Source organism: Sander vitreus, chromosome 22, assembly GCF_031162955.1.
Source record: "Sander vitreus isolate 19-12246 chromosome 22, sanVit1, whole genome shotgun sequence".
Taxonomy (NCBI): Eukaryota; Metazoa; Chordata; class Actinopteri; order Perciformes; family Percidae; genus Sander; species Sander vitreus.
The window spans coordinates 1601049-1614385 of record NC_135876.1 but is presented as its reverse complement, the minus strand read 5'-3'; the positions used below and the strand labels follow the sequence as shown (position 1 = coordinate 1614385).

Genomic DNA, 13337 nt, shown 5'->3' with positions numbered 1-13337 from the left:
AAGAGTCAGTGTACAGTGAAAAAGAAAGGTCTACAGTCAGGGGATAACTGTGCACAAAATACCTTAGCTGGAAACCATGGCATGTCCCCATGCACGCTGCATCGACTGATCCAATTAGTTTTTGTTTTTAAAACGTCCAAATAGAAGTATTCAGAACAAATAGAAAACAAGGCAACAGTAAACACTTTGTCTCCCATGAGTTATGCATTCTCTGTTTGGGCCACTAGCTATGAGTAGGACTACCTTTGGCCAATCAGTGCAATTTCAAAATGTGCCAACATGGACAAATGGGATAGCCTGGCTCCACCCTCCTACTTACTTCCGCTCAATTTTCATTTTCCTTCAGTACTCCGTCTGGGTTTGCGGTATAGTCTTGGGTTTTCTCCAGCCAAATTTTTGGCCATTCGGTCCGTTGTGGCAACAACGCTGCTGAATATCCAGAAGTTAAAGCCCGAGCAAGAACCATCTTGTTGTGTTGGGGGCCATGATGTTGTGGCCCTCCTCCCCACGGGGTTCGGGAACAGTCTGATTTTCCAGCTCGCTCCATTAGTGGTGAAGGAGTTAGCTAAGGCTAACGCTAGCGATGCTAATGCTAAACATAAGCCGATAGTTGTCGGTCTCCCCTCTTGTTGCACATGCGCATGACATACGTCACGACCAAACGTTAGCGATTGGTTATGGCAGATCCAGAGTGGCTCTGGGCAGATCCAATAGTTTTAAACTTCAACAGAGTACCCGCCTTCAAGGAAGTTAACACTTGTCAATGGAGAGAGGCCAGACTCTCTGGACTAATGAAATGGACCAGAGTCTGGTAGGACCAGGCTAGTGTACCAGAGTCTGGTAGGACCAGGCTAGTGTACGAGAGTCTGGTAGGAACAGGCTACAAATGAGAGGCAATTTTCGTGATCTGATATTATGCGTATCATTTTGGATATGACACAATGGAGCTATAACACAGATTATTCCATGAAATTTGATCAAAATCTAATCAGTAGCACATCTTTGACACAGAAGGCCTGGAGCCAATCACTCCCTGCCTTGAAGAGAAGAAAGACATGACAAAATGAAAACAGAGCATAAGAGATCAATGTTATATTATTAGGGATATTCTTTTCTATTTACAGTCATCATTATGTGAACACATCTGTATCTGTAATGGATAACATAAGGCCTGATCATCCTTACTAAATAATCAAAGATCGTGCGTACACATCAATAATCTCTATGAAAAACACCTTCAACCTCTTTTCTGTCTAATAATCATATAAACATCTGTATCCTGGGTATCCATTTTTAAAAGCTACAGTACATTACTGTCCAGGCTGCATGTTACCTGCTTGATTTGTATGCATTCCCTGGTTGGATCAGTGTACTTTGTACTGCAAAGGTCTATATATACTTTAGAGAGATCATATTCCATCATATGCATTATGTTTGATTCATTCAAAACATACACGTTGCATTATTCTATGTTATACGCTACAATATATCTTGATGATTGACGAGTCTCAAATGAAGTTAAATCTGAAAACACTTATATCTTTAGCTGTTAGTTGTGATTGGTGGAGAGCTTGGGATTTGCCTGTATGTAAAGGAACAGCTTATAAATGTAAAGGCCAAAGGGAAATCCAGTTCATCCGACCTGAGAGTTGAGCTTCTCTGTACACAATTCATAGTATATGTCCCTTTGTTTTCAATTATTCATTTTATTTAAAAAAAAACAACGTACAGTAATGGACATAAACGTTACCATTTGATGTAGGCCTATGTAAAAGAGTTTGCTTAAAGAAAATGTTCATCCTCAGTCCCTTAAACATATAATACGTAAGTTTCTGCTGTCAATCAAAACAAGGATTTTTTGATGACGTTGTGAAGTTGCGTTGGATCATGGGAGTTGTTGTCGTCATTGTTAAACAACCACCATTGCCGATGAAAGTGTCTCTGTTCACGGACAAGTTAATTTATTAAAGTTGTATTCAAAGCTTAGTAACGTTTATTCATGTCATGTCATCCTAATGAAGTAGTCACAGTGTTTCCCACATAACGTCAATCTAACTATAAAAGCATGAATCTCTGTCTGTATGTGCGTGAGTGTCTCAGTCGGTCATTGGAATATCCTGAGAAACGTTATCTGATCTACTTCACACTTGACGGGTGTATATCTGGGTACCCAGTGCAGTGAATTTGGTGCAGCTTGTAAACACGACACGTTCAACATTAATTAACTGTGAATAAAACAAAACTGTCGTACTGAAATCAGCCGCAAGTCGTCTGCAGCAGACTACCGGTGACTATTTTGAAATGGATACCTCTGCTGTGTATTTCAAAATGTGCTAGTTTGTCATATTAACTTACAACACTAATAATGTTACTGACGGGAAAATAACGTTACCTAAACTTAAAATGTATGCTAATCAGGTTGCACAGAAAGAGCGCACAGATCACCTCGTTCTAAGGGGAAGCACATTTACAGTGCAAATCTGCAGGACGACAGCGTATTCAGCAGGAACCATTGTGTACACAGCCAGCGTACTGTAGCAAGTAAGCAGCACGTTAGTCTATGTCTACTACACAGTATGTGTTCAGGCATAGTATCAAAGTAAGTTTTTATAAATAACCACTCACTGTATTTGCGGGTTGCTGCTTAAATCATTGAGACAAAACGTGACTGTAAAACAGCAATGGGTTTATTTCCCCAAAACTAATTTAGGGGTAAAAAAGCAGCACTAAAAAAAGACACATTTAAACATGAAGTCATGCATCACAGCACATACACAATAAATATATGTGTGTCCATCAGCTGAAAATAAAATTCACCAAAATGATCAAGAGCGAGATGCTACATTTTTCCTAAATTTGTTGTGTGGAGACAAACGAAATGAAGTGCCAGATCTGGTTGATTAAATTGTCTCTGTCGTATATACATGTACAACAGGGTTTCTTACACAATATGTTGAGTGGAAACGGTCTTGGTGTGATATGTGTGGTAACAACAGATGCCCATTGTTTGTTCCTTAATCATCTCCACTGAGGCTGAGCATCAAGTATCAATAGAACATTATTTTAAAAGCAGTCCCATCCTGGAAAAGAAATGTCTCTGCCATGCTTACTCTACCATGAATGTGGGTTTTTCCTCCCTTCACTATGTTCCGCATGAGATGGTTTCTATCACATACTGTAAAGCTGAACAAACGCAGCCTCCATTACAATAAAGGAACAGCAAGGGATCAGATGAATGAATGTGGAAGCCCCCACCATGCTCTGCCTTTACCCAGCTCTGGACTACATGAGAGGAGGGGGCTCAGGTTTCACCCACAAAGTGGATTCAGAGGAAGGCATGCAAAGACTGAAATGGGACCTTCAAGTTATCCTAAAGAAATATTCAGCAGTATTGGCATATCTTTAGACTGCAGTTTAAAGTTCAATCAATAGATGAGTTTACTGTATAAAATACATATTTTCTCAGTTTTAATGTGCAGCAACAACTCTGAAATTAGTAAGGATGTCTAAACAGCTGCTAGTGTCCACTGACCCTTCGCCACTAGTTCATTACCCACAGCCATTGGAGACCATGTCATCACAATCATCAGCAGGCTGTAGCCGGCCCAAAAGCCTGCAACAATCAATAGACAACTATTCTGAAGATATGAGTCACAGGGAAAGCATTTGGAAATGTATCTGCCTCTCAGTTGTAGGTTTTGTTGCCGTGTAACACTGAAGCGCTCCTCTCCTAAACATCCAGCACACACCTACTGCACACTGAGCCAATGTAAATCTGCTGTAAAGAAACATTTAAGATATGAACACGGTCGGCAGGGTTCGAATGAGCAGTAGAATATGTTCACCTTTGCAGAGTTATCCACGCTCATCAGGATGGAAAAATAAGTACTGCAGGATTAATGTCAATTACCCAACTCCAACGTCAATTATTCAACTTGACTGCACTTATGTGGAGTCCCTTCTCAGCACCTCTGTGTCAGGATAAAGGGTGGTTTCGCACCTGGTTTGAAGCTCTGCTGCTGTCGTGACTCTTGGGTGTTGCAAACGCAGCAAGACATCACTTGCTGTTCCAAAGCAGCCTTGCGAACAGCTTAACCCAAGAGCATATGGTAAGTAGTGGAAGGCAGACAGCATTTTTTAGCATTTAGAAAAGGGTATCTCAAGAGTTCAATCTTACGTGCTCCTAAGGGACTGTTCATTATTTATTTCAGGGGCCACCGGAGGAGTTTTGAGATCTTTAGTCAAAATAGACCTGACCCTCCCTTCACCAGCAATAGATTTTGGATGACCCTCCCCAACAATTCATTGCCTTCTGTACTGGTTTGCGCTTGGCAAAGATATACAGATAACCATTGTTGTTGTTTTTTTTACAACCATGACATATGTGACTAAACCTCTGCATTCTCATTTTACGCATCACACTCCTCTGTTATGGAGTGGGGGCCATTTCAGTAGATTAACTCACTAACATTGTTGTGGAAACACAATAATACGGTGGCCGACAGGGGCCAACACCCTGCAACTTAAGAAAACACACGCAAAAAGACAAAACACGAGCAAATTAAGAAAACATCTTCATTAATTTGACAACACATGCGCAGCATTCAGGAAACGCGCTGAAAATACACACAACACAACCAAATACATAAACACACTGCAAATACACACAACACAGAGAGAGAGGGAGAGGGAGAGAGAGAGAGAGAGAGAGAGAGAGAGAGAGAGGGAGAGAGAGAGAGAGAGAGAGAGAGAGAGAGAGAGAGAGAGAGAGGGAGAGAGAGAGAGAGAGAGAGGGAGAGAGAGAGAGGGAGAGAGAGAGGGAGAGAGAGAGAGAGAGAGAGAGAGAGGGAGAGAGAGGGAGGGAGAGAGAGAGAGAGAGAGAGAGAGAGAGAGAGAGAGAGAGAGAGAGAGAGAGAGAGAGGGAGAGAGAGAGAGCCGTTTTGAGATCATAGAGTGTAAATATGAAGTCTATGTTTGAGATATGATTTCTCAGGTCAGGTGATTCTCAATCAGCAGAGACGTCTGTAAACTCGTGGTGATAAAACATTTAAAACTGTTTGTTTAAGCCATATTACATCAGAGGGTTTCATTTCGAGGTCCTAAAGGCGCATCACTGAAGTATAGGACTCCTCATTCCATGAAATGAACACGGCCCCTTAACTCAAAATCTGTGACAGTTTCACGGAATCACCGAAAATTCCGTGACGGGCCCACGGATGCGATGCCTATGTAAGTCACCAGATCTTATCATGGTTTATTTGTATTTCTTTTAATGTTATTATTTCAGTCTATTTCGGCCAGGGAAGCTGGATTGCTTTGTTGTTTATTGATATTTTTAAAACTATAACGCTACATCTAGCAACATATATTTAGATGTTATCATAGTATACATTTCTTTATTTTAATAATATTATTTCAGTCTTATTACCTGTGAAATATTACAGTATGCTGTAATACAGAACATTACGATATGATCCGAGCTACTGACACGCATTCAAAGCCGATATCCCACAATGCAAAGTGGGTCTTTAACGCCAGTATCGCTTCAATGTACATATATACAGTCAGTGGTTTAGTCACCAGCAACAACACGTTGATCAGCTTTGTTCTAGTAAGTTATGCACCGTAATAACGTTATATAATATTGATGTTTTTGTCTAACGTTGTATTTGAGGATGTAAACAATGAAGATATTAATAATAATAAAATACAGCTTCATGTATTTGTCTCATGTATTGTGACAACAAATCAAATCAGCTGAAGACTCTGGAAGTGACGCAGTAATTACCGCACGGCGTCTGTGAAAGCTTGCTGCACGTTGTAGCCTACGGGAGAATGTGTACAATAAATACACCAATAATGAAAAAATTGTGTTTTATGCTTATGTTTGACTTATTAGCATTTGTTTTGACTTGTTCTGTTGTTAAAAACAAAGAATAAACTACTTACAAAGAGAAGCATTTTTTTATCTTATTTTCCATGCATCGTTATTTAAAAACACAATTTTGTGGTTGATGAATGTTAATAACAACGACTAAAGGGGGAAAAAACATGAGCATATGTATGTGTGGGACTTACTTTGATTTAACATCACACTGCATTATTAGTTGTTTTAAATAAATGACTTTTTTTTTTTATTAGCACCATTTATCATTCAGACATACAGAACAGATTCCACAATATGAACCTGGTAATATTGGATGGTGCACAGAACAGAGAAACACAAAATGAGCAAATAACTGACTTTTTGAAATATCAATTCATGGTAGGCCTAACATATTAATTATTATATTCAAAAGATGATCCTTATATCAATCACCGTGGTTACAGCTTGTAGCCATATAGCCTTCAAAATTAAGAAGGGACGAGTTTTAGGAAGCATTTCAGGAAATTAAAAGGATAAGCAGATTGTTGCTGAGGTTTTTGTTCACAGAGATGTAGCTTTGTTTGTGGACATATACAACATGTGTTTTGGCATTTTTTTCACAAACTGAGCAGTTGGTTGTGACGTTGTGACATGGGTCAGAGAGTATCAGAGGTCAGAAATGATGAACCAATAATCGGCTCTGCTCCTATAGGCACCTTGGTGTTCATGTGGACGACACCTGGCTGGAAGGCCGTGTTCAAAGTGTGTGTTATCATTTAGAGCAGACACGATGAATCAGAGGGGTTATGTTATACAGGGTTGCATTACAGAGTATATTCATATGTCAGAAAGCATGACAATATCTAAAAACATCTCATTTAAAGTCTGGTTGTCAGGTCACTGTCATGAAGGTTGTGGAGAGGAATAGAAACCAGTCTCTCCAGGCAAGCACAGAGAATATGGTCTGATCTTTATTCTCCATGCCAAGTAGCTCTTATCCTCTGCTGGCACCCCAATGTAAACTAAATATTTCTAAACTATAGGCCTAATTTGGACCTACCTCAATTCAAACTTTAAATAATGTTGCTTAAGGCTGGTTGTGGAATAGCTTCATGATATCATGCATATGGTTGTGTGTAGGTCTTGTCACTGTTTGTGAAAGATGAGCAATAGATTGTGGCTGATAATGTGCTTCAGTCTGGCTGCATATCACTTTGTTTATGTTTTTTTATTGTAAGTATATGTCAGCTGTATAAAACAATATGTCAAGTGTTATGTGTGAAGCATTTGAACTCAAAGCAGATATCCCTCTGGGGGCAATAAAGTATCGCCTGCAAAGTGGTCTCCATGATATAGTAAAAATTAAAACGTTGTCGTAGGACTATAGCAAACAAGACATCGTTGGAAACTTCACAACCTGGACAGTAACATATGTCAGTCTGAAGAGGATACATCACTCCTGCTTTGAAATATTGACCTCTGAACCTTGAACCCAGTCCATCTTTGAAGACTTGTCATTTAGCAACAGAACTAACAGTACATGAGACAAATACATGAAACTGTATTTTATTATTATTAATATCTTCATTGTTTACATCCTCAAATACAACGTTAGACAAAAACATCAATATTACGAATATTATGTATTTTTTTATCTTCTTATCCGCCGAGCGGCACGTACCACGTCACTTCCGGAGTATTGCGCGGATTGTTTTAAACGTTATTACGGTGCATAACTTACTGGAACAAAGCTGATCAACGTGTTGTTGCTGGTGACTAAACCACTGACTGTATATATGTACATTGAAGCGATACTGGCGTTAAAGACCCACTGATCGCTGTCTGATTCTGGGAATGAATGCCCGCATTGCATTGTGGGATATCGGCTTTGAATGCGTGTCAGTAGCTCGGATCATATCGTAATGTTTTGTATTACAGCACACTGTAATATTTCACTGGTAATAAGACCAAAATAATATTATTAAAATAAAGAAATGTATACTATGATAACATCTAAATATATGTTGCTAGATGTAGCGTTATAGTTTTAAAAATAAAAATAAACAACAAAGCAATCCAGCTTCCCTGGCCGAAATAGACCGAAATAATAACATTAAAAGAAATACATATAAACCATGATACGATCTGGTGAATAAATGTTGATTAAAACTTTTATTTTGAAAAGACAACTTCCATTGTATAATCTGGATGCAGCGTTTATTTTGTTGCATTTGTTTTCTGGATTTGTGTGCTTTTCTTTTTGCATTGTTTTGTATATGCAGCGCATTGATGTATTTGCAGTGCGTTTATGTATTTGGTTGTGTTGTGTGTATTTGCAGTGTGTTTATGTATTTGGTTGTGTTGTGTGTATTTGCAGTGTGTTTATGTATTTGGTTGTGTTGTGTGTATTTGCAGTGTGTTTATGTATTTGGTTGTGTTGTGTGTATGTGCAGTGTGTTTATGTATTTGGTTGTGTTGTGTGTATTTGCAGTGTGTTTATGTATTTGGTTGTGTTGTGTGTATTTGCAGTGTGTTTATGTATTTGGTTGTGTTGTGTGTATTTGCAGTGTGTTTATGTATTTGGTTGTGTTGTGTGTATTTGCAGTGTGTTTATGTATTTGGTTGTGTTGTGTGTATTTTCAGCTCGTTTCCTGAATGCTGCACATGTGTTGTCAAATTAATGAAGTTGTTTTCTTAATTTGCTCGTGTTTTGTCTATTTGCGTGTGTTTTCTTAAGTTGCAGGGCGTTGGCCCCTGTCGGCCACCGTACAATAAGCATGGAAACTAAATGCACACCTGCATTACTGCATTACTTCAAATACTAAGTTACTCATCTAGTAAACTAGTATTCACATGAAATAAAACAATAAAACATTGAGACCATTCAGCAAAGCACACTGGGACCGAAAGGATATTTGAGTGGGGTATGGCTGCAGCCTGGAGACCTCCCGTCTCATGCCCCTGCTTGGTGCAGTCTGCAAGCTTTGACTTTTCAAAATAAAAGCTTGCGTCTGGTTCGTTATGTTTTCGTACGGTGTTTTGGATGTTTTTGAACTAAACAGTACAGCAATCATGCTAATGAATGAATGACATTATTTTTTCATCAGATGTCTTAGTTACAACACGATGGAGCTAGCAAAGAAGTTTTGTGTTTATATGTGCGAGAGGGATTTTTTCAGTTTGGGAAATCCCACGGTCTCTAAAGCTACAGCTCAAATTGTCTGGCTGACTAAACAGGGAGGGACCCATCTGCTAGCGATAGGGGCCGAAACTGAGAGAGCTACATGGATAAATATGCACCAAACAAGCCACTTTGAAATGTTGCTGTTCTTACGAATACAAAAGTTGGGTGACCCTTACCCGTAGACAAAAAAAAATTGGATGACCCTCCCCTCAACAAAGAAAAAAAAGACATGACCCTCCCCTATTTTCCTCCGGTGGTCCATTCCATAAATACCGAACGGTCCCTAAGGGGAGCAATTGGCATTTAGATTATTTAAAGGTCCAATGTGTAGGAATTTCTCCCACCTAGCGTTGAGATCATACATTGCAATCAACTCTCTCTCACCACACAGTTCAAAGTACGTATTACAGCTACGGTAGCCTTCACGCTTCAAAAAGACGGTCTCTTGCTCTTTTCAATATCCTTTTTTTTTTTTCTGGCGAAGAAGAAGAAGACTCCTGTTCCTGAAATTTGGATTTTGAATACGTGTGGTCCTCCACGTTTCCTTCTTCAAACTTGTCGGGGCCGGGAAGCTACGATACCCATTAGCACATTAGCAGCACCTGTGAGTTTATCATGTGACAGCGAAAACGCGAAAGGCGGAGCAGTATGTCCTGTATGTCTCTTACCTGCTATTGTATTTCAAGATGGAGCATGAATATAAAGCATCTACCCCAGTTCATTCGAATGCACATGTAAAATTTCAACCCAATAGGAATACTTGGAATTGATGGTGGTGGTAAATATTTATGAAAAAGGACACGTTTGTGAACGGGCAACACAGATTTTGATAATGAACAACTAGACATGTTACACACTGGACCTTTAAACAGGACATTTAAATCTACAATATGTGTATCTTGCATGAAAAGCTGAACTGACCAAATGTGAACTATTCACATACTCCACTTTTTCCTCACACCTAACAACTATCACATCCTTATTTCTTCATCAGTCCTGTGGTGAATTTCCGCAGGGAACGTGCCGTTGTGGCTGCTGAGGCACATTTGAAGTCGGGTCACACACATTCAGAGATGGAAAAAAAAACATGAATGATTTGCATCAACGATAACACCACCGCAGGAAAGCGAGGACGGATGAAGTCTGTGTATTTCAATATATAGACAGCTTTAAATTGCATGCTCATCATGGCCTCTATGAAAAATTTAGTAGCTTGGATATATTGTTTGGTTCTGTAGCTTATACCTTATTGTAGGATATATGATTTTTTCATTCAAGGGAGAAAGAAGAAAAAAAGCATGTGCATACTGGAATAGTTTTTTTGAGATGTCCAATAGTTTCTGTATGAATACTATTTTACATATCCACATCAAATGAGCCAAAGATAATAGATCCCATGCCCATGGAAGCACATTTACAGTGCAAACCTGCAGGACCACAGCACATTCAGCAGGAACTACTGTCTACACAGCCAGCATATTGTAGCAAGTCAGCAGCACGTTAGCAAGCAGCAGCTTCGGGTCTGTGTCTACTACACAGTATGTGTTCAGGCACAGTATCAAAGTAAGTTTTTATAAATAACCGCTCACTGTATTTGCGGGTTGCTGCTTAAATCATTGAGACAAAACGTGACTGTAAAACAGCAATGGGTTTATTTCCCCAAAACTAATTTAGGGGTAAAAAAGAAGCACTAAAGACTCCCCTCATATCATCGTTTGGTGTATTTTATTTTTGACTAATGGACTGACAAAACTGCTGACACATTTAAATATGAACTCATGCATCACAGCATATACACAATAAATATATGTGTGTGTATATGTGTTTTAAAAACAGTCCCATCCTGGAAAAGAAATGACTCTGCCATGCTTACTCTACCATGAATGTGGGTTTTTCCTCCCTTCACTATGTTCCGCATGAGATGGTTTCTATCACATACTGTAAAGCTGAACAAACGCAGCCTCCAGTATGAATATTATTTTACATATCCACATCAACTGAGCCAAAGATAAGAGATCCCATGCCCCCAAAAGCACCTACAGTCCATGTATTATTTTGTTGCAGATTGCTTTTTCTGCCAATATTTGTCAAGACAACAACAGCATGAGACATGAGACAAAGCGAGACGATGTACACAAACTAAACTAATCCGATTTGTTAAAGTATTGTACTGGATGGCTGTGATTACACACTTACGGCCCACCACAAGAATCATTTCCTGGTTGTAGCTGCAGGGTTCAGATCCACAACAACAGACTTCAGCAGTTCAAAACTACATAAGCTGTTGAAAATTAGCCTTTTGGCTGAATCTGGCATTTTTTGGTTTATTAATATGCACTGTACCTGTCAAATAAAATAAAAATAAAAGGTAAAGATAAAGATGTTTTGATCAGAAATGAATCTGGTGGAAAATAAACCCATCTAAAGTCAGCCTCACACTGATAGTATGTTCTTAGGATTGATCTTTGAAAGGAAAAGTAATGTTTTCTGGTTTCTGTGTAATGTTACCTGGTTTCTGTTTATCAAATGTATCACACATGTTCTAACCTCCGCTGATGTAACATCTCTGCACCACCATGTGACTATTACCATGCATCAGCAAACATCATTATTGAGGCTAATTCTAGAAAACAAAATGTCAACTGGAAGCCTACTGTAGCCTACACCATCAGGATGCCATTTTCAAAGCTTTTGAGTCAAAAAATGAATTATTAAAAGTGGGCCTCAATAAAAGAAAACAGAATGCATTGTTATATAGATTATCGTACAGAAGGTAAGCAAACAATGATCTTACTTTGACTGTCGAATTTCCTGATGATGGTGTCCAGGAAGGTGTTCTGCGGAGCCACATGGCCCCTCCGGACCGGCATCTTCGCTGCGGTAGCCTCTGGACTTTGAGAGACTTTGCAGGACTTTTAATAACCTCACACCGAAGCTGTGTTTCCAGTCCCCGCAACCGAGCGCACGATGCTCACTGCGCTCACTGCATGGAGACTCAACACCGACAGGTTCAGTGGCAGTAATCCGGTGGCCAAAGTTTTCCCAAATTGGTCAGAGAGACGGTAGATTATCGTGGCTCTCCAGGAGAAAGTGAGGAGAGGAGAGTTCTGAAAAGGAGGCGCGATGTACGCACGGCAGATCTGGGCCGTTTCCAGCCTCCAGTTTCCAGGTTAAGAGGAGCGAAGGTGTCTGTTTCTGTCCCCCGAGGGGAGGGCCGCCTGTCAGGTGATATTTCCTCCTGGTCTCACACTCGGTGGAGCACAGCAGACCTCTCATCCTGCACTACAGCCAGCTCCTGTGAAGCAGACTGGGCGAGCTTCCCGACGAGCGTCGTTGGAGCCATAGTTGGGGCGCTGGGCTGCGCGTTTTTATTTATTTATTTCTCATTCCACCTTCTCTCTCTGCCTCTAAATATCTGTGTTTTAACTGGAGGGAGAAGGAACACAATGATGATTAACAGGAAAAAGCACAGCGCAGATCCGCAGCTTGACTCGTCCTTGATGTGTGTTTTTGGAGGTGTTCTCTGTATCTCTCCTCCTCCTCGCTGTGCGCTCTGGCGGATGACTAGAGCTCCACCGGCGTCTAGCTGCGCCTCTTTTAACCCTTTGCTCATCGGGAACTGCTCACACTTAGGATGGATGAAGAAGTAGATGCGCTCCCAGCTACCCAAATACTCGCCGAAAAAAAACCCCTTTGTATTAAACCCGATGTTCCCAATGTGGGGCCATGGGTACTCCTGTGTGCTACGGGCCCCAGTATCAATAACGAATGTTTATAAATTATTCACGTGTTAAAATTGGGAAAGAAATGACACACAGGGTAAGCCCAACTACTTAAGCATTTATGATGCAGCTGGTATCAGATAAAAGAGGAACGTGCTCTGTGTGTTGCACCCATATAGTCTATGGTTACACCCAAACGTCCCCGTGAACACGTATCAATAGATTAAAAATAACGTGACATTTACACGGACTGCCGTGAGACCGGGTTGTTACACCGCAGCTTTATCACCTGCTCTGCAAGGCTGCGGCCAAACGGCTGCTGGTAACAGGTGTTTAAAGGTCGGCTTTAGGCTGCATTACTGTCTTGCTGTATGGGAGGGACTCATTTGAGAGTGAGACATAAACACACGTGCGGCTGTTTCCAAAATGTAGGCCACCTGAAGTAAAGCGTCTCTTTTTTATGGTGAAGAAGTGTGGCTGCCCCTGAATCAGTGACTTTCATGTAAATATGCCGAGGAACTGCACTAATGATGCTGCTGCATCTTTTTACCCTGTTTCAGGGTTA

General features: G+C 40.3%; 1 protein-coding gene across 1 annotated transcript in view; it reads right to left on the bottom strand.

Annotated features, from left to right (window-relative positions):
* Positions 1-12170, bottom strand: part of kcnh2b (potassium voltage-gated channel, subfamily H (eag-related), member 2b) — a 323192-nt gene extending 311022 nt beyond the window's left edge. The window contains exon 1 of the mRNA XM_078280719.1: positions 11845-12170. Within this exon, the coding sequence (XP_078136845.1) occupies positions 11845-11920 (76 nt within the window). The 5' untranslated portion in view covers positions 11921-12170. The remainder of the gene's footprint in view (positions 1-11844) is intronic.
* Positions 12171-13337: the final 1167 nt, after the last annotated feature.